Source organism: Cyphomyrmex costatus, unplaced genomic scaffold (assembly GCF_001594065.2).
Source record: "Cyphomyrmex costatus isolate MS0001 unplaced genomic scaffold, Ccosl1.0 scaffold239, whole genome shotgun sequence".
Taxonomy (NCBI): Eukaryota; Metazoa; Arthropoda; class Insecta; order Hymenoptera; family Formicidae; genus Cyphomyrmex; species Cyphomyrmex costatus.
In genome coordinates, this window is record NW_017276466.1 from 156,062 (window position 1) to 178,343 (window position 22,282).

The 22,282-nt window shown below is 31.6% G+C and overlaps 4 protein-coding genes across 6 annotated transcripts; 3 read left to right on the plus strand and 1 right to left on the minus strand.

The window, feature by feature from the left end:
* Positions 1-1,458: 1,458 nt before the first annotated feature.
* LOC108774180 (uncharacterized) lies at positions 1,459-5,231 on the minus strand. The gene is made up of 8 exons (XM_018540222.1): positions 5,130-5,231; positions 4,389-4,674; positions 3,985-4,308; positions 2,900-3,013; positions 2,601-2,816; positions 2,191-2,463; positions 1,755-2,099; positions 1,459-1,672 (listed from the first exon to the last, which is right to left on the minus strand). Exons 1-8 carry the CDS (start codon positions 5,139-5,141, stop codon positions 1,608-1,610), a joined length of 1,635 nt encoding a protein of 544 aa, XP_018395724.1. The 5' UTR covers positions 5,142-5,231; the 3' UTR covers positions 1,459-1,607.
* Positions 5,232-7,268: 2,037 nt separating this feature from the next.
* Positions 7,269-8,593, plus strand: LOC108774181 (tRNA 2'-phosphotransferase 1). Its single transcript, XM_018540223.1, has 2 exons — positions 7,269-7,419; positions 7,930-8,593. Exons 1-2 carry the CDS (start codon positions 7,408-7,410, stop codon positions 8,521-8,523), a joined length of 606 nt encoding a protein of 201 aa, XP_018395725.1. The 5' UTR covers positions 7,269-7,407; the 3' UTR covers positions 8,524-8,593.
* On the plus strand, positions 8,533-11,727 carry LOC108774179 (monkey king protein). Its single transcript, XM_018540221.1, has 4 exons — positions 8,533-8,850; positions 9,341-9,444; positions 9,548-9,895; positions 9,985-11,727. The coding sequence occupies exons 1-4, from the start codon at positions 8,597-8,599 to the stop codon at positions 11,490-11,492; spliced, it is 2,214 nt and encodes a 737-aa protein (XP_018395723.1). The 5' UTR covers positions 8,533-8,596; the 3' UTR covers positions 11,493-11,727.
* Positions 11,728-13,259: 1,532 nt separating this feature from the next.
* On the plus strand, positions 13,260-18,421 carry LOC108774168 (protein SON). 3 transcript variants are annotated; one of them, XM_018540208.1, is made up of 8 exons: positions 13,260-13,326; positions 14,096-14,464; positions 14,823-15,458; positions 15,789-16,572; positions 16,749-16,797; positions 16,960-16,989; positions 17,251-18,126; positions 18,385-18,421. In XM_018540208.1, the coding sequence occupies exons 2-8, from the start codon at positions 14,133-14,135 to the stop codon at positions 18,387-18,389; spliced, it is 2,712 nt and encodes a 903-aa protein (XP_018395710.1). In that variant the 5' UTR covers positions 13,260-13,326; positions 14,096-14,132; the 3' UTR covers positions 18,390-18,421. The 3 variants fall into 3 exon arrangements, with proteins under 3 accessions (XP_018395710.1, XP_018395707.1, XP_018395708.1); XM_018540205.1 differs by lacking the exon at positions 18,385-18,421 and having other exon boundaries at positions 17,251-18,150; XM_018540206.1 differs by lacking the exon at positions 18,385-18,421 and having other exon boundaries at positions 13,271-13,308; positions 17,251-18,150.
* Positions 18,422-22,282: the final 3,861 nt, after the last annotated feature.

Sequence of the window (22,282 nt, forward strand, 5' to 3'; positions counted from 1 at the left end):
AAATTATTCAATTGTCTTCAAACATGACGTCACATTAGTGAAAATTAACGTGGCAACGTCATGTTTATTAGAATTGTCAATATCTAAATCAAGATAAGAAAGTCCTCTTACGTTAAGATAAGAAAAGTTACTTCCTTTTACTTTTCTAAGGTAGAGAATCTCTTTTATGATAGTAATGATATCACTAAATTGTGTAGGTTTTTGTACATATCTAATAAGAAATATGTAACCACAATATAATTCGACATGTCGTTATTATTGTTATAAGATTTATGCAGAATAAGAGCCTAAAATTACAAAGACCTTTCGAAAGACTTGTTTTTATTTCAAATAAATCGATAAAAGGTACTTGCATTATCGATAAACAATATATGTATACAATTAAGAACAGTCTTATAAAAGTATGACTGTGTGATAAAATATAATATTATTAATTATTATTACTAACTAATAACAGAACAGGGCTACGAGCTATAGATTCATTAAAATCTTTAATTTTATTAATTCCAATATAACATAATAATTTATCAAACATTCAAAATATTCCAGTGTATCGCAATTAAATGAGTCTTAATATATTGATTGCAATATGAATATATTATTAGATTATGATGAAAGAAGTGAAAAATCGTGTATATTTCTTTTCTTTCATCAATATAAATCTATTTTATAAACTAAAAATAAGCACGTAAAGGACGTTATATAATTTTATAAAATTTTGTAACTGGAAAATGTAATAAAGATTTATTATTCAAAAATATTATTTAGTTTCAAACTTTGATTTAACCGAATTGATCTTTTCGTTTATTTGTGTTTTATTTATATTTAAGTCTCTGCTAGTTATTATTATTGTTTATATGAGATTCAAAAGAAAGATTTATCGTGAACGTGTAGCGAAGGGCAAAGCGAGTTTCTTAGATAAACAAACTATTATATCTTCGAGGCGTAAAGACGAGTATGAGTATTCGAGAGGCGGTTTAGAATTTAACTTTACAACAGAAGAAAAAACGAATTGTCTACAATTAAGAACCTGATTATCTGACGACGATCTCTTCTACCTCTCAGCAGTGAAATTCATTATCTCTGACAACCCTATTAGTTGTATAACTTTCGTCCAAAAACTGTATAATTTATTAATTCAAGTCATTATTATATTTATAATTAATTTGTGTTTGTAGCACAAGATCGAGTAGGTTATTATTACACTTATTATTCGCATTGTTTTGATTAATTAAAATTTATCATTAAAATTTTTCGTTTGAAATATGGTTAATAATCTAGTGCTATTATTTTTCATATAAAGATAATATAATAACATAATCTTTACCCCGAAAAGCATTCATATATGGTTCGAAAAGTAAAAAAAAATTGCTCTAACTCCTTCAGATTAATTTTATTGAAATTAAATTACAATTTTTTTTTTTAATTTAATTCATGCACATTTTAATACGATCCCAATAGCACAGAACTTGCAGAAATATTGCTACAAGTTTAAAGGTAATAAACAATTAATTTTCTTCAAAATTTTGACTATTTTTCTAACATTATTATATAATAATTAATTTATTATTATATGTGTCGTATAATAGTGTCCTTAGATTTTGTATTTAACCGACGATTGCCTGGAGCAATTCAGCGAGATAAATGATATCGTCGCTCACTTTCTCAATTTCTATAAAAAAAGATCGAGATTTTTGTGAAATAATATTTCCATTTCTTGGCACAATATTGCGCGACAAAAATTTTTCTGTTACCTTCTTTCATCTTGTTAGCCTCTTTTATGGGAAACATAGGTTCACAGTCTCGTAGAATCGGCATCATGTTACCGAAAGCAGTTTTGCCAAGGGTTCTGTGAATTATTATACTAGAAATCCAACGATATACTGCCAGTATAAACCTTAATCGACGGAAATTCAAGTTATCCAGGTTGCCTTTAAGGTTGGATCTTTTGAGTATGCGGCTCTTCGTATTCCGTATGTTGTGAGAGGAATCGTTATCAACGTCCATTGCAGTTTCTTCGAAACTCTTCAAGTTTTTGTTTATTTGACGTTTAGTTAATTTAATGTTCTCCATGAAATCCTTGACGGTTATTTCCTCATCTGTGAAATAATTGAGATATTTGTGAAATAATATATTTTTATTTTGACATAATATCTTGTCTCTCTATGGCTAAAACAGTCTTTTTCTCACCTTCCAGTTCATAGTCGCTCTTCTCTGTAGGCAATGAATCAAACTGATCATCCAGTGGAAGCTGAAAATCATTGAAAGATCTTCCTCCAACGGGACTATTCGAGAACCACTCAAATAATAGCCACGCGGTAGTGAATAGCTGCATTTCTAATGTATGACGTATGGTTCGTTTGAAGTTACAATTATTCGTTTTAAAAGAATTATTGAAGAATGAATCTTCGGTCATTATCTCTGCTTCACGTTTCGAAACATTTGTGGTTTTTTTCTTCTGATCTATATAAAAAATCAAGATTAAAACTTATCAAAATAATATTTTTATTTCGGTGCAATATCGCATCTTTTTACGGCAAAAAACTTTCTTTTATCTGTCGGTCTATTGTCATGATATTCCATAGGCAATGAAGACTGACCTTCCTGTAGAAACTGTAAAAATTTCTTGGTACGTTCCGTGTAGATAATCTGAACGCGTATTTTAAGGATCCATCGATATGCAAACAATTGAAACTTGAATAATTTATCACTGAGACTTGACGACACTGTATCTTCAGGATTCTGTAATCTCTCATTTGCTTCTAATACAATCGATTTAATAAGGCTTATGAGCTCACTGCCTGATTTCGAATTATCTGCATAAAAAATCAACATTTTAATGAAATAATATTTTTACTTTGGCGTTATATTTCTTTATAGCGAAACGTCTTTCTCTTACCATTTACTATCTTCCTGATAGATTTCACGGATAATAATATCTCTGATTGTTTATATAAATAGTCCTGAATATATCTAATCAGACCTATGAGGATAGTGGAATAACTTTCATAATCTGAAATAAAAAATTGAGATTATTGTGAAACATTTTCACTTTGACACAATTGCACTTTTCCATACAATAAAAAATCCAGGGAATGGAAGTAACTCGTTACTTGTAACGAAGTTACAGTTACAAGTTACTTTTTTGGTAACTTTACTGGTAACTGCGTTACTTTCTTTTTTTGGTAACTGTAACGGTAACGAGTTACATTTTTTGGGTAACGGTAACGAAATTTACAGTTACTTTCGTCGTTACTTTGCACACGATTGAACACGGTTTGATTGGATACATGCTATTTATAGCGCTTATCAATAAGACTTGAAAGCCCTTAGACATTCGGCTGTCATGATTCAGTAATTATTTTACACTTCTATCTTCTATGTAATACATAGGACATACAAATATTTCAGTTTGCTGCATATTTTACAGATTTTAGAATTACAAAATTGTGTTTAAAAAAAATTAAAAGATAAATTATATAATAGTAAAATGAGAAGGGCTACGAACCCAAAAGCGAAACAGTTTAAAAGACGATGACAATAAGTGTCGAAACGTCGTTTGTTTTTATCTTGTTTTATCCATGTTATTGTTCTAATATATATTTATACATTTAATTACATTGTCATCGTCGTTCTTATCGGAAATAAACTGTTTCATTTTTGGCTCGTAACCCTTCTCATTTTACTTTTATTTAATTTATTATTTGAGCCATTCTACATTGTTTTTTTTTTTAATAAAATTATATATTTGTCAGTATTACAAATAAAAAAAAAATGCAAAAGTACATTTTTAAATTGATTTTAAAAAAGTAACGGAAAAGTAACGAAAAGTTATTTTTCAAGTAACGGTAACTGTAACGAGTTACTTTTAAAAAGCGATAACTGTAACTGTAACTAGTTACATTTTTTACTCGGTAACGAGTAACTGTAACTAGTTACTTTTAAAAAGTAACTTTCCATTCCTTGAAAAAATCTTTCTCTCACCTTCATGAGACATTATTTTACTGTTATTATTTAACGGGGGCAATAGACATGTTCGTGAAAAATTGAAGATATTCTTGTAATTCGATTGGCCGATGGTATTTAGAACCAATAAACTTGAAGTCCATTCATGTACCAATATTACGAATTCCAGTAGTTTTTTATCTGTATCCATATATTTGAAATTTTTGTTTAAGAAATCACCATAAGATTTATCATCATAATTAGAATTTACAGCATCCTTTCTAACTTCCTCGAATTTCTTTAACTCGGTTATGATCAACTTAATGCCATCTGTGATGTCGGTGATGATAATTACCTTTCGACCTACGTAAAAGATTAAGATATAAATAATATTTTCTATTATAACGCCATATCGCACCTCTCGAAAAATCATTCTCTTTTACCTTTCTGTTTATTGTCGCTCTTTTCTACAGGTACTGAAGATTGATCTTTCAGTGCAGGCTCATTGTAGGATCTCCCTCCAGAATTTGGATAATAGGATATATAACTGCTCCATTTATATGATATCCACAAGAAAGAAAATAGATATATCTGGAATTTTCCTCCATTGTCATTATAATTATCTCTACACAAGACTTGAGAAAAATTAACATTTTCTGTCAGCGATCCATCTTCAGGTATAACGCAACTTTGTACGACACAGTACGAAAGCAGTATAAATTGCGCGATCTAAGAAAATGAGAACTCAGTTTTTATCATCAGGTAAGATCCTTTGTTGTCGATTTAGACCTCTATTCTGTGTGTCCCTAACTCTTTTAACCGACACCCAAAATGAGAAATGATAATAAAATCGACATCGATTCGACGACGATTTCATTGTCATTTCTCACAGTAATGATATTGTTATACAGCCTTTGCGTAACATTTTTACTCTTGGAATTCTTTAATATAAAATCTCTAAAAATTAAAAGTTGGGACAGTCTTGAAAAAAAGCAGGTTAATTTTAAATCTTTAAAAATGAGATTTTACTCTTCAGGATGAGAACAATTTTAAAAACTGTAGGGAATATTTACATGTATAAAACCTGCGCAACGACGATGTAACGATCATAATCACTTAAAATTGTAATATTTCCTCACGTTTTAAGAAAGGAAGATATCGACGATGTTTGCGAGATTACATACCTTCGTGAACATATTTCCGAAATAGCTAGGTAATACAAACGTTTCCAGACGAATGTATTTTTACGATGTGTCTAGATTCGCAATCAATTACCGACTGACGTGCTCACTTCGAGACGTTCTGCTTTCTTACAAGAATACGTTTCTTCCTTTGATGACCTTTGAATACCTACATTCTAGGATCAAAACAAAGAAATAAGCGATCAAGACAATGTATTTTGTTTTTCTTTATGTCCGTTACAGAGAGCAAAATATTTCGAAATGAATAATATTTATTTTATTCTAAATATGTTATTAGAACGGTAAGAAATATTCGAACGAATTTAAATAAAGGTTTTGTAATTTCCTTTAATTTATCATCTGTTAACTTAATTATTAATTAATCTTTATTTTAACATAAAAAATATTTTAACTTAAATAGAATTATTTTTTCTGTTGTTTTTAACATATATGAATAGGAGATTGGATTGTGGATAATCGAATTTTCTTTTGAGCAATTCACAAGTCGAATAATGTTAAAAGATTAATTTATCAAATAAAATTCCTTCAGTATTTTATTAATATACATAGAATTAATTTTTTGTTATTTAATACATATACATATATGGAAAAAGAGAAGTGGGATTGACAATATAATAATTATATATATGTATATATATATTTACTATTTTTATACTTTAAATTCTACTCATTGTGAATTAATCGATGATTAACTCATCAAAAAATGAAATATTTTATTAATATAAATTATTAAATTTTTTTTTTGGTTTAATATATGGAAATGAAATTTCAGACAAAGAATATCGAATTATACATTTTATGTATGCCTGTGTGTGTGTGTGTGCGTGTGTGTATCTAGAGTTCTTGCCGTACATAACACAGATTATTATTGTTTACTTTTTATTCTTTTTATTTTTAATACAGATTAAATCAAAGCCAACGGTTAAATCAAAAGTCTTCGAAATTTGATTCAAGGCTACCATTTGATGATATGAAGGCTTCAAAACATTTTTTGATTGGTTAATTAATAAATTTCTTTCTTTTGATTGATTAATCGAATGCTTCGATCGCGAAACATTTGTAGCGTCAAGTGAATCGCACCGTCCTCATCCCAAGTTGTTTCGAGTTTTGGAAGTTAATCGTTCTCAAAATCATTCGATGTAACGATTGTTCCATCGAGTGCATCTTAATTCAAATCTCGAATGAAAGGAATCCATCTTTGAACGCACTTCAAAGGAAAAGAGAAAACGAGAATGAGTGTAACTGTGCGAACTTAATATAAAAAGCATAAGCAGCCATAAATAAATATAAAGCAAATTAACATAAATTAAACAGTCAGTATTTAATGCAATATAAATTAAAAATTGGTTTTATTGTAAAATATATATTTTAAAATATATAATTGAAAAAAGAAATTAATTTTTTATAAATTATTAAATATATAATATAAATTTTATAAATTATGGAAAAATAATATTCATTTTTATAATTATTTTATTATTTTTCATTTTATTTCTGCGTTTTTCACAAAAATGTAATAAAATTGAAGATGCTTAATTTATTATATACATTATCCCTCTCAGTGAAAAATGACAATGAAATCGACGTCGAATCGATGTCAATTCGATGTCTATTTCATTGTCATTTCTCACTGAGCTATATCCAAAGGCTGCATCATGATTGTTTCGCAATATTTGGTTAGCCTGAAAATCTATATAGTTCTTTCTGATATGTTTATTTCCAGTTTATATATCTGTGCAAAAACAAATTAATACAAATACATATATGTATAATATACTTATAAATACTATAAAAGAAGGTGTTGCACATATATGCCATCTCGTGTTCAATTTCGAAATGACATTAGGAAAATTAGTGAATTAAAACGCAGTTGGTATAACCTTTTTGAGCGTAGATACATTTATTTCGTAACTAACCCCAGATCTACAATAGGTGTTTTATGCCGCAAACCATAAGAAATTAACCAATTACAGTCGAATGCGAGAAGAATACTTGACTGTGATTCGTCCATTCCGTATGGATGGTTGAAGGCTTACAAACATATTGTAGATCCAGACTAAAAACGCATGTCGACGTCGACTATTACGCCATATTATTTGTCGTATTTGTCGTGATGGAGTTGACTAGAATTTTATAAATTTATTCGTGATGGGTATAATTATAATATCGTTAATATTAAGACATGTCTTCTTCGATTGAATGTAAAGGAAACCAATTAAATTAGGAGAAAGTTACGAGAGTTGCGAGTTACGCTAAATTCATGTTTTCAAAGGTTAGACACTCATGATGTAACTTTATAAGAAAGATACTTGTCGACTTACAAATAATGGCTTGTATTAACTTTGTAGTAATGTAAAATTGCACATAAGAAATCATTTTGTTTTTAACAGTGTGCACTTTTCTACGCGATCAAGTACAATAATTTGCTTTTGAAAACTTAGCCCTTTGTCTAAAACAGATATTTATTATTTTTTTATTTACAATGTATTTGTATGTGAACAGTCATTAGTATGCCAGAAGCAGGATTATATAAATTGAGTTACTAGAAGAAATTTTTAGGAGCTCAGTTTATGCAGTATTAATATAATAATGATGACAGTAATGACCATCTTGTTAGACAGTTTTTGTTATATAGAGACTTTGTCTGTAAAGAATACATTGTACAAAGAGTTTACAAATTGGCATTTGCAATGGCATTTTTGAAGAATCTTTATAATAATCTAATACAATTGAATATATATAAATAATAATATCTGGCAAATGTTATTAATATTGTTTTCAGGTTCAGAATAAAAGCGATATTGCTCTCAGCAAAAGATTATCATACTTGCTACGTCATGGGGCTGTAAAGGAAGGCTTAAATATTAAACCAAATGGTTTTGTTGCAGTTAATGAATTATTAAATAAATCACTACATCAGTATACTACTGACGACATCAAGAGAGTAGTAAAGGAAAATAACAAACAAAGGTTTACTCTCAAAGTTGTTAATGGTATTTTAGAGATTAAAGCAAATCAAGGACATTCTATATTTAAGATCAATGAATTGAATTTGAAAATACTTGACTGCATAGACTTTGACATAATTCACGGTACTTATTTTAAGTACTGGCCAAAGATAAGAACGGAAGGTCTGTCACGTATGAGAAGAAACCATATTCATTTTGCCAAGGGATTAAATTTTATCAATGGTCTACGTCAAAATGCTGAACTTTTCATTTATGTGAATTTTGGAAAAGCGAAAGAAAGTGGCTTAATATTTTTTGAATCTGAAAATGATGTTGTTCTATGTGCTGGAAATTTAAAAGGACTTATTGAAACAAAATACTTTTTGAAAGTGATCACTGCTGATGGTCAAACATTAAGTTTGAATTAAAATTGAAAACTTTTATTAAACAAGAAACACAACTAAATATAATAAATTACGATTATTTCTACAACTTTGAAACATGAGTTCTACTTCACATGTTGAATCTTTTAAACATAAAAGTGAACAGATTCCTACAAGCTCAAAATGTCAAGTAACAAGCTCAAAACAAAAATCACATGAAGAAGAACACTATTTATCAGGAAAGTCACTGTGTGTTGCACCTTTACCAAAAACTGTACCGCCAGAGGATTTAATGAATTTTTTTCGACAATTTGGACCAGTTAAAAGACAACATTTTGGACGGAATTTCTACTGGATTGAATACCATGATAGGTAATAAAAAAATTTATAATAAATGATAGAGCATGCAAGATTAAATTTTGTTTATCTAATGCATACAAATATTTATATAATTACTCTATTCTTTTGAACATGAAGACAATTACAGATTAATATTAGTTTTTTTAGTTATTCATATACAGAAGTTACTTTTTCAAAAATATAAAGATTTATTATAGGTGTCTCTCTCTCCTTCCCTCCTTTTAAAATAGAAGTAAAACAGAATCAATTATAAATACTATAATAAAATTACTTTTATAAATGTATAATAATTAACATTCTTTTATCATATATATTAAAAACATACAGAATTAGTTTGTTTCTGTTTTTTCCTAATTATTAGAATAAATACTTATTTTCTTGTTAATTATAATAAATATTAAAAAAAAAAGAAAAAATGCTAATATTCTTAATAGCTTGAAGCAGATGAACAAATGTATTACTTCATGAAATATTGTATTTATGTTCTGTTATTGCATTGCAGCAAACCTGTTGATATTTTAATGAGTAAAACAAATTGGCTATCAAATGAAAAATTATGTTTGAAAAGACTGAAGAAGAATGAAGAACATTTGAATTTGGATAAAAGTAAATATGATAAAGTTATTTAAATTTAGCAATATATACAATTTTTATGTTTTAATAATTTTAAAATGATGTTAAATATATGCATTCATTTATTGTTTTACAGCACAACAACAAAAACATACTAATTTAACAGCACCACAACAAAATGACGCTGTTCGAAAAAAACCTAAGAATAAAACTGAAGAGGAAGAAGATCCAATAAGTTATGATCGTGTAAAAGATGTTATTGAAAATGAAGTAACATTTGACAACCAATTAGCAGCTCTTTTAAATGCAGTACAACTTACTGAATTTGAATTGTCAACAAGATATAATGTCATTTGTTCTCATTTAGATGAAATATTCAAATCGATTTTCCCAGAATGTCGCACATTCAGATTTGGTTCAACGGTGGCACAATTAAGCTTTAAAGAAAGTGACTTAGATATCTACATGTACGTCGGTAGAATCGGTAAGAGATTTGCTAATATTATTATTGTATATGAATAGTGTGTGATTCACATATTTAAATAATGTTTTTGTTTTCCGTTTCTGTTCCAGGTTTGCCGCCAAATTATTACAAACCGGATATGCCATCGCATATATGGACGACAATGGTTTTCAAGAGAGTGAGAAAAGTTATGTATACTATGAAATCTGTATTTACCAACATAATATCAATCCCTAAAGCAAAAACACCTATTATAAAATTTCGTTATATACCAACTAACGTCTCATGCGATATTTCTTTTAAAAATGGCCTAGGAATCTATAAAAGTGACTTCATGCGATATTGTGCATTACATGATCCTCGATTAAGACCGCTAATGCTGTCCATCAAATACTGGGCGAGGCATTTCAGAATTTCGGGTAGTGGGAAAATTTCTAGTTATGGATTAGTGTGTCTAATTATTTTTTATCTTCAGCAAGAATCGGTTGGTCTCCTTCCGCCTTTACTATACCTTCAGAGAAATTGTACCCCACTGATTATAAATGGATGGCAAGTGAATTTTAATGCAAATACTGTATTACCAGCCATTACCAACAGCAGTAATATTGCAACTCTGCTTCACAAATTCTTTACTTTTTACGGTGAATTCGATTTTACCTCATGTGTGTTATGCTTATTGGATGGAAAAACATATTCATTATCTGATTTCGAACAGTTAGATAAATTACCCGATTACATGGACAGATATAAATATTATGTCCATTACATGGATAATACCAAGAAATTGGATATTTACAAGCCAGTATGTTTGCAGGATCCAATCGAACTTAATCAAAATACAGCTGCAAATACGTCAGATCGTGCATTATTAACATTTCAATTTTGCTGTAAATTTAGCGCGGATGTCTGTTCAACGGCTAGTGAAAATAATTACAATTATTTATTAAAGATGTTATTTTCTTCAATACCTCCTCAATTGAAACAGATGAAGAAGAAGAAGAATCATTTCAAAGATGTAATAAAGGCTGGTCGTTTTCTTAATGTTGGATTACCAGAAGATTTTGAAACACGTGCAGACATTACTAATAAAGAGCAGTATAAGAAAGATAATTGGTACTTTATTACTTTTAATCTAATAAGAGATATCTTTGAAAAGATTTTTAAGTTGCAAGTTGAGGTACTTCTCGATCAGGAAGCAAAACAGCAGAAAGTTGAAGTATTATCTGATGTACATACCAGAAATTATCAAAAAGTAACGTTTCACTGCACAGGAAATAAATGTGTGTGGTACAATAGAAAGAAAAATAATAGAACTCTGTTGGATCTTCAATTAAGTCTTCTGGAGAAAGAAGCAATTATGTCAGATAAAGTAGTGGAGCAATTAAAAGAACATGATAAAGCAAACAACATAAAGCTGGATTTTATATGTACGTTAGAAAAGGTGGACAATCCTGTAGCAGTGATTATAGCGCTGAACGATGAGGACAGTCAGGATTATGTTTTTCGACAATTTGAATGTTTCATAAATAGTTGGATACCAAAAATAATAAACAAAACATTGCTACACATGCTACAGTACAAAAAGACTTATGATCAATTACTATGCCACCAGTCATGATGTTAAAAGTCATGATGCTTTCCGGCATGAACCAAACTTTAGCGGTTCTTTCTATGTATTACTGATTCTATTGATATTATGTAATAGAAGTCTGTTCACATTCATCTGATCAGTTTGTTTCTACAATTAATAATTTAGAACATATGTATAAAGTTAGAACTTTTAGAAAAAATATATATACGTATATATACATTACACCTTCATATACGTAAGTGAAGAATCTCGACTTTTTTTATTACACGCTTTTCAATGCTGGTATTATTTATTGAATCCATATGTATCATGATACTTAAGAATTGTAATCTTTTAGAGTAAATATAGATTTTTATAAGCACAGTATATGCTTATATCTATTCTAGTATTACATTTCCTATTCAGAATTTTGAATTGAGCAGTATTCACGATGCACTTAAAAGACTGAATTTTTTTTTAACTGAGAAAGACACGTATAGAAATTTACTTCATGCAATTCCTAATAAGTATAAATTAATAAAAATACATTACTTTTTAAAAAGGTTTATTTCAACGTTCACTAATGTGTATACTTTTAAATATTTGAATCTTTCAAACTGTTTCAATTTATTCTCATTTACTGAATTATTAGTTTTCTGCAATTCAAAAAAAATTTCAGTTTTGAAATCAATTCAATGATGTTTGGAGATTATTCATTTATACGAACTCATGAGCAACTACCACACACTGCTCTAGAGTGTCTAATGATCATGATAGGTTCTTACAAATGTGTTCCTCGAAAAAAAGTAGTGATTTCTTACAGTGGTGTAACATTTGAAGTACCTTTGGTAGAAGATAGTATATTTATTTTACCCATGTGGATATATAAATAGAGTCAAATTCTTTGGAATATTTCGATATTTTACAGATACAAATTTTGTAACTTTGGATGTGAAAATCAGAGATGTAATTAAGCTTTTAATTAATTTTGGACAAACAATGCCAGTACTATTCTTTTATATGTCTACAAGTACAGGAATTAATACGTAAACAATATTATTTAGTTAAATTGTTCAAAATATTTATATGCTTCTACATTTAATTTTGCTAATTTTATGTGCAGCTTTTAATATGTACCAATCTAATTCAAGTGACTGAAATCGCTAACTGATAATTATTATTTGAGCTTTGCTTTTGGGAGTCGATTGTATATCTTGAAACAAGGTGAAAATTATTAAAATGTGAACAATTTTATTAAATGTTGATCAATGAAATTATAAATATTTTAGTGAATTCGCTCACGTTTGTAACTTTCACCTCAATTCGAGATAGACGCAAAATTCGAGTCGCATTCAAATTTTCCCGCGCGATGGAAGATCGTACAAAAGTGAACCTACCGATCCGAAGATTCCGAAGTTGCACGCCACTCGATCGGAGAAGATATGAGAAAAAGGCATGAGAAAGAATGAAAAGACATAGGTAGGCACACACACATTGGGCAAGTGTTTAAATTCATCGATTGATCAATCGCATTGTGCGCAAATGTAATTTTGTTCTGTAAAAACTACATTTGCGCATTATAACGCGATTAATCAATCGATGAATGGAAAAGCTGCCATTATGTCTGTCTGTTTGTGTGTTGTACGTGTGGCTCTTTCCGGAAAACCAGATGATTGATTGGTTCACCGTGTCGACGACTGTCGGCACTTACCGCGCGGTAAGCGTTTCCGCATCCTGTGCAGAAGCCATTGCGCACAGTGGTGTTTTCGAATGTAATCGTAATCTTGTTAAGAGTTTAGGTTAGTTTTGCTAACTGGGCGAGTGGAAAGAGAGAGAGCGAAGACTCGTCACTGAGCGGATACAGGTGTTTCCTCATATTCGGGTATTTTACTCGCACGCTTGAAATCTTGCGGGTTTGCATTCGTTATTTATCATTTCTTCCGATTCTAACGGATTTTACAATTTCCGATATTTATGTACGTAACGTGAGGCTGCCTGTGTCAGGCACTCTTCCTCACGATAACCCTACAGTACCGGGAATCGGAAACCACTTGGTTTTCCTTAATCAAACTGGTAACTAAGCTCGGCTGTTATTTCGTTTCCCAATCGGAATCGATCGTTCTACTCTGCATGTTACACATGTTGGGAGTACTGTGCTTGTCAGTATACTTATATCAGTGTGCTGAAATTGAATCTAAAAATTTACATGTCCAAAGTTAAGAGACGTCTAAAAGTTAAAAAGTCGCATGGTCGTATTTAATATCGATAAACTTACCGAAGATCAAGTATCGATATATACATGAAATTGGATAAAATATAGAGCCTGTTGAGAATACATACGGATTGTAACAAAAATTGAATTGACTACAATAGTAACTGAAATAATATAACTCAAAACATTTGTTGAATTATCTTATATGAATATTTTTGTTGGATTTAACAAAAGAATTGCGATAGCAATATATAAGGTCTGTTTTCTGAACTAATATACACTTTTGAAACTTACAATTGAAAGGTACACGTTTGATATTAGACAAAAGCGAGAAAGAGTATTGCAGTCTAAAAGCAAGAATAAAAAAACAGATCTATAAATACAAGGAGCATAATTACGTTTCATGTGGAGCTCAAAGATATTTTCTTAATTACTTTAGGCTCCTGAGAATACTACAGAGATAATATTACAAACTGATGAGCAACATGGATGAGACAAAGGATACAGTTGATCAAATAAAAGAAGAGATAAAACAAGAAGACACAAATATTGTTGGCAAGATATTCGTGAAGCAATTCCATCAGTTAGTGGACGATCCTTTATTGAACAGCACCAGTGATGATGTGCTACGTGCGATCAAGGGTCTCCGAGAAATACCGGATGAAGAATTGAATGAGTTTCTCGATGATGAAGACTTTATGAAAGGATTGGACGTCGTAGATGCCTGGGAAGGAGATGAAGATAAAAACCGTGAGATTGAGCAAGACAGGACAGAGTCTACAAAGCAGGGAAAGAACCAAACCTCTAGGTAGTGTTATTAAATAAATAATAATTAAGTAAATAATTTTTATATAAGGTTATATTGTTACTATACTTTACATTACAAATAAAGCTGTTTTATGCTCTTACAAGTGCAATTTCTATAACGCCATGGTTTTTCATAGATTGAGTCGATTATATTAATTTTTACTGTATAAATGTATTATGTTCTAATTTTAGTAATTTAGTTATAAGTTATACAATTAAAAAAAAAACTTTAAATAATTTTATTTTTCTGCTATATGTATGTTATGTGTATTATACATGTATACAATCTATTATATTTAATATATATATATGGAAGTTTGCATCCTTTAGCAAACAAATGATGGAAAGAGTAATTATAGGGAATACCATCGTCCCGAGAAGGATAAACGCAAAAAGCCGAAGAGAGAAGAGAAAAAACGTGAGGAGATTCGGCGGGATCCTTTGAAGAGTACCAAGGACATTGAAAAGGACAAGATGCGAACGAAGAGAGACACCGAAAGCAAGCTTCTTGCCGAAAAGGAGAAGGCGATCAAATACTTGTTGGACTCGGACAACGTAGTCCCACCTGGCACGGAAACCGAAGCTATCCAGAGCATCGCCGAGGAACAGAATAGAGAACGAGCTCAGCGTGAAGCACAACGAAACAGAGATCATCGCCGAAGCAAATCGTCAGAACGTTACGAAAGATCGAGTCTATCTCGACGTAAAACTCCCGATCGAGCTCGGTTAAGCCCTCATCGACGAAAAAGTACAAGCCCAGATCGTCGTAGGAGCCCCTTAAAAATAAGCATAGAAAAACATAGAAGTCCTTACAGATACAGTCCAGGTAGATTGAAAAATTCACCGCGTTCCTACGACCGGAGAAGCCCCATTAAATTAAGTCCAGATTCTCGACGAAGAAGTCCTAGACGACTTAGTGGAGAACGACGCTCTAGCATAGAGAGAAGACGGAGTGTTGAACGACGTAGGAGACGCGCTGATTGGATGCATGAACGGTGAGGAGACAACATTCTTAACATCTTTGTTAAGACATTTAAATTCTTTCCGGTTCATAAAAGAGATTTGAAAACTTACCGTCACGTAGTTAAACTTTTTTTTTCTGCGTGAAGTTACAGTGAAGTTACAATAACATTTTGTGTACAAATATATTGTATAATTACATTTTTATTATATAATACAATATATTTGTAGGAAGGAGGGGGTTACGGTATACATAATGTTTTTAACTTTGTGTTCTAATTTTGTATTTATATTACTTTATTGTACAAATATGTATATGATATAAAAATGTACTAGATTATATCTTAGTAATTATCTTGATTAAGCCGAAGAAGCCGATCTCGCGATCGGAGGAGTCGCAGTACGGAACGTTCAAGAAGACGATTAAGCCGTTCACCAGTGAGACGATACAGTCGTCGAAGTCGCACACGTAGCAGATCATTGGAGAAGCGCCCTAGAAAGCGGTCACCCTTCATCAACGAACTAGCAAGACAACTAGGACATGAAGCAATGTCGACTGCTGTTAACACGAGTGGATACGTACCGTCCACGACGATGGAAGTAATTTCACCGTTACTCAACCTGCCCACATATCAGCAAGAAGCGGATAGGCCACTGCAGCCAACGCAGCCGCCACCACCACAACCACCGCTGCCATCAACATCAACTATGTTACCATCTATGCCAAGTGGATCGTCATTTATGAATTTCGAACCTATGCCTCCTCCATCTCTGGCCCCAACTATGACTCCAACCAGTTATGCATCCGGACCGGTTATGTATAATCAGACGAATGCTGCTGCTGCTGCTCCGCCACCGGTGATATGTTCACCGTTGCTTCCCTCGCCGCAACCTGTACCTCCTCCGGTGATGGATCGTGCGCATGTATCGTATAATCCATCGTATACTGCACCCTTTGTCCAACAACCACCAATCCGTCAATTTGAACCTCCAAACAAATCTTTAAGTCATTCAACCATATCCTCCACGTCGTCGCAGAAGCAGAATTATACGGAACATGGATCAGCAACATCATACAGGGAAGTTTACTCTCCACTTCACCAGGAACGAATAAAGACACCTGAACCACCGGTCATCTCTAAACCAAAAGTAATTGTAATATATAGTAGCGATGACTATTTAGCTTTGTTATAAATTTTAAGAAGAAAAAAATGTTTATTGGTATATCAAAGTTAATGAACATTATTTTAATTTGTCATATAAAGATTGTATTTATTTTAATTAGTAGAGAAAAAATTAATTATTTTTATGAATTGATCTTGCAGCAAAAAACCAGCTTATCCAGTCTATTGGAAGCATCTGTTTCAGCCAAAGGTGCGAGTATATTTTAATTTGTTTGATCGCGTAAAAATCGCGTAAAGATATAAAACTGATTCAGTTCACTTTTTTTGATGGACTACAAGGATACACAACTATGCTTCCTATGTATCCTATTTATGGCATGATACTAATTTTTGTTTTTATCACATTCTTTAGATTCATCTAATATACCGGTACTATATCCAGGTAAGAAATTTCAAATTTTTTAAATTCAATTTTTTCTTATTAAAATTGCGCTATATGATATTTAATTATCTGTTATATATTTCTATTATGTGACGTGATTAGATACACAATAAAGTGTGCTTTTGTTTAAAGACACTTATGTGATTTACAACGTACATGAAGATAGCAAGAAGCATGACATAACATCTGTTTTATAAGCATGATGGTTTATATATAATTCGGAATTTTATTCTACGCGAATGTTTTTTTTTCTACTGACAGGATTCAAACCTGAAATAATGCGACATTGCGAACAAGCACTATACCAGCTTCCCGTTGAGGATCCGCGTTTAAAGATGAAGGGTAGATTTTTCTACGATCGCAGTGAAGAACACAATACGAAAGACGTTTCCGAAGATCATACATCGAATTCGATACTTTTGCAGAAAAGTAAAACCAAGATATTTTGGAAAGAGTCTAACGCAGAACAGCCAACACCGATTCCGAAAACAACTCAAACGCATCAGAAAATCTGTCAGACAGATGAGGTGGAAACGGACTCTAAAGGCGTTCAAGTACATGTTACCACAGCTGACTTTGCATCACAGGTTTATTCGGACGATCTCCAGCAGATAAAAGAAGAGAGACGGCCGATAATGGATCGTTTAGATTGGAGCGCACGAGATACTTACGAATATGGATCCAAGTTTCGCGAAGTAGATCTGAGATGGAGTCTAAGTAACTCTTCGCAGAGACGTACTTGGAACAGGCAGACGTCTCCTTCTAGAAGATCCGATGAACAAGAGCAATCAGATCCTATTAATGAATCTAGAAGCTCGAGGCTGAATTCTCCTCCTATTCGAAGCAATGAGTTTTCTGCTCATTCTAATACACATGATCACTATAGTCATAATAGATATTCGCCGGATTATCAAAGACGTTCTTCGGAGCGTGATGAATTTCATGATAGAAGAAGCAATCATAGCCGTGGAGAAAGCCCGATGGAACTAGAAGAATCTGACGATGAATTAATGACTGGCCATACATTCCAAAGAGGATCTGATTGGCATGGAAGAGGGAAAGTCTTAAGGGGTAAAAGTAATTTGCGAGGAAAACATGTAGGAGGAAGACCATACCGGAGTCGCGGAAACTATCGGGGCAAGTTTTAAAATTATTCATTATGTACACAAAATATTTTTTAAATATATGATTCATTTCATTAATATTATATGTATGTGTGTGTGTATATGTGTACATATGTATATGCATATATAAAATAGACAGCGACATGAAATATTATTTTAAACAATATATAAGTGATGATCCATCATTATTAAATGATACTGATTTGAATGATACTATATGCATGGAATTATTTCATGTTAAAATAAAAAGTGAAGAAAATACAATTTTCAGGATAAATATTCAAGTATGAATTTATGGCGAACAACAGTGAAAAAATAACTACATAACATAAAATATGCTCAAATATTTTTACGTAAATGTGTTTGATGAGAATGCAATAAGTACTTGTGCAACCTTGGAAAGAGCATCAGTATCTGCAAAAGCATCATATCGTCATCTTTTTATATTATGGCAGTTGTCACAATTAAAATGTTATAATATGTAATCTTACATCGTAAGATCTCATCGGTATGATAAACACTGACATATATTTCGACGCTTTTGTTATTTTGTTCATGTCATTGATACTGTATTTATAACGGTATATTGCACAATAATTTCTGTACAACAAAATACAAAATTATGATTAAGAAAACTTAGTGTATGTAACGTAATGAAAATGTAATGTAGATTTAAAAGAAATTATAACGTAATAAAAATTTGAAACCAAAATAAAAGTTACAAATTTTAAATTTATGTTATAGGAATTATGGAATTGGTATACATTAATTTTATTTTTATCCTGTAGATAATCTTATAGTGAAAACACTATTTGCTATATTTCGATTTATTAACTATACCTTTCTATCAATTATACCAGAAGGTTTGCGGGTTATGTCGTTCATTTCATCAGGGCGAGGGGTGTACTGATACTGTATCAATGCCCTGATGGAGTAAACGGCATGGTTCACGAAACGTTGGCATTAATAATGAAGAAAGACACGGCGATAATCCGCAAACCTGGTATAATTGAAGAAAATACCCGTGAAAGCCTCAAAAGCATATACCTTTCTGTATTTCATAACTACAAGTAATTCTCGTTATATGTGCGATGAATTACTTATATAGAGTTATAAATATTTTGTTGACTATAAATATATTTTTACATTGTACATCTTATTATTGTTTCCTTAGAAATCATAAAATACTGCGAGCTAATCCTAAATGATTGCACACGTTGCACGGTGTCGCTCGAGTATTGCATCATATTATGCCATGTAGTTCGTACAGTTTTATTCCGTAACAACAGTCTCGTACGTTCCGTTCGTAATCTTTTATTTCTTACAAATAAAACTCATTCGCATTACTTTTTGTTTTAATTGTATGTATTATACTGTATTTTTCACAGAGACAACGTTTTATTAAGTGCCATCTTATTGTTGCGTAAGCTATCAGTATCGTGATACTTTTGTATCAGCTTTGTAGCTTTCCTAATGAAATTTGTTTCTTAAAGTTTTTCATATAATTTTTCAGAATTTTTTACATATTTTAGAAATGCTAAGAAATTCTACATCTTTCCTAGAATATGATTTCTAAAATACTGTGAGGCTTTTTATTTTTGAGAAGGAAACTTGTAAGATCTGATGTTTTTTTTTTTTTCAGAAATCTTTAAAAATTTAAAATATAAAACATTCTGAAAAATATACAATATGAGAATCTTTTTCACCAATATTGTTACAATGCAAATATTTGTGCATTCAACAAAATATGTTATTGTTACATGCTATACTCTTAGGTTACCATATATATCAAGTAATTATAATCGAAATAATTTTTTTTAAAATAACTTCGAATTATGATAATAAATTTTTGATAAAAATGAAGTAAAAATATTTAAATAATATTTTTTAATTGTGCAAATTGTTCTTCGTGATAAATGATGTCTATAAATTTTTTTAACAAAATTGTGAAAGCTTATAATAAATCATATATACAATATTTAGTTGTAAGATAATAGTTCCTTATATATTCAAGCTAACAAATTAAAAAAAATGTTAAGGTTATTAGGAAACAATATACATTTGTAATTTTATTTCTCTTGTTATTTCTTTTTGTAAAAACCATTGATTTAAGTATTTTTTTTTATTTGATATGCAATAGTTTTTCGTATTTATGTTTACCATTGAAAATATTAATTAGAGATAGCATGATTTATTTATTATAAGTATATAAAATCGACTAGTGAATACACAAAGATATGGACTAAACAATTAAGTGTTAATTGATTTTTATCTGTATTTTATAAATACAAATTAATTTTCGTAATTTAGAAAGAGTGATTATTTAAATACATGTCCTCCCCCTTACAATGTTTTGAAAAAAAAAAGATAGCATTGTTAAACTTAACATAAATCCCTAGCGGTGCGTTCTTTAGAAGTTAATTGCGCTGCAAATTGCATTCTTTTAATCTTCCGGCACGACTGTTCGATTCAAATTACTCTAGCGAGCAATTTATACTGCAATTTAGAGCACATTCAGTTTATGAACGTCCGGTTTAGATTGCTCGCGAATTCCGCTCGACTTTGCGTCGGATATGAATGTATCATCGTAAAATCGCTCAATGATCTTGACAGAAATCTTCGATGAGGGTGTTCCAAGTCGACTACGTCACGTCGAGTCGATTTCCCGATTACGTAGCTCATGATTCATCTTAAATTAGCCACTTTTAGGCGAACGTTCTTTTTCTCCAAGTCGTCAGTTGTCGCTTTTTTTGACTTTGTGATCAAACTTCTCATTCGGAATCCGATTGCTTCATGGTTAGAGAGAAGAAATAGTCTTCGCTGAATTGATACGTTTTCTTTTTCGTGATCAAACGACACGATTACTTTTTATGAGGTAAAATGATTACATGTTTTTCATGAAAGTTAATTTTACATTTAGTAATCGACCTTATTTGCAGTTGCTATGGATTGTCGAAACGATCGGATCAGCTGAAACGTTCACTTTTGCTCCAATTGAATAAATTCATCATGTTGATTGATTTATTTTCGATTTTGGAAGAGAAGAGAGGTTTTTCTTTTCATTTTTTCCCTATTTTGGAATCAGCTAAATCTTGAAAAGATTTTGTTTTCTATTTATAAAACTATTTTTTTTCTTTAATATTTTATAATTCTATGTTCTTTAATCTTTATTTTAAAAATGTGAATCTTTCAAGCTTTATAGACACAGTACTTATGGAATGTTTGATAAATTTCGGGGTAAGTATATCATTTTGATATCAATTAAATAGGATCATTTTTATAAGACTGTATTAGAAAACTGTTTACGATCGTTATAGTGATTATAGTATCACAATTAACTAAATTCGGAATAAATTTCTATTATTTTATGAAATGTTTCTTTCTTTAACATATTTACATATTTTTTAATAAAAGATATGTTATTCTTTAGGCGACTAATAAAATCCATCATTTTATCAGATTGATGCCATTTTTATTAACTCTGTGTTAGCTAAACTGTTAAAAACATTAGTTAATATAAAGGAAGTTTCATTTCAGATAAATCACACATTTTCGAATATATATATCCAAACGGCGAACAGTTTAGCTTTCCAATTCCTCAATAACGACTCTTAGTATATTCACCCCGAAGTCATATCCAACGGGATCTCATTTATGTAGCAAAGAGATAATTGAATTAATTAATTCCAATTTAATGAATGAAACGCGGCGCGGAGACGGAGGTTGGGAGGGGGGGGGGGGGACCATCTGGCGCGAGTCGGGGGTACTCGCTGTTGTCAAGCGGCGCGATATCGCGTTGGCAGGCCTGCGTTGGCGGCGGCGCGGCCCCCGAAGGCCGTATTTCGGTACGCGCGCGCGCGCGCGCGCGCTATCTTTCTCTCCTCTTCCTTCTCTCTCCCGCGGGCGCGCGCGCGCGCTACTAGCCACTACCGCCGCGACGTTGGCGCTCCGAGCGCGCCGCCTCGCGGCCGATTACGCCAACTATTTCGGCATGGATCCAGCTCCATGTTCGCCCGTGAAAGCGATGCGGTGTTCCCGCGGTTAGGACGTCGTACGATTCTCGTGTGTGCTGCGGGAACGTCGCGCGTTACCCGTCGTGCAAGCCGCGTGCTCGAGCGCCCGCTCGACGTCGTCGCGATCGGTGGCCGTTCGTGCGCGTCCGTGAGCCA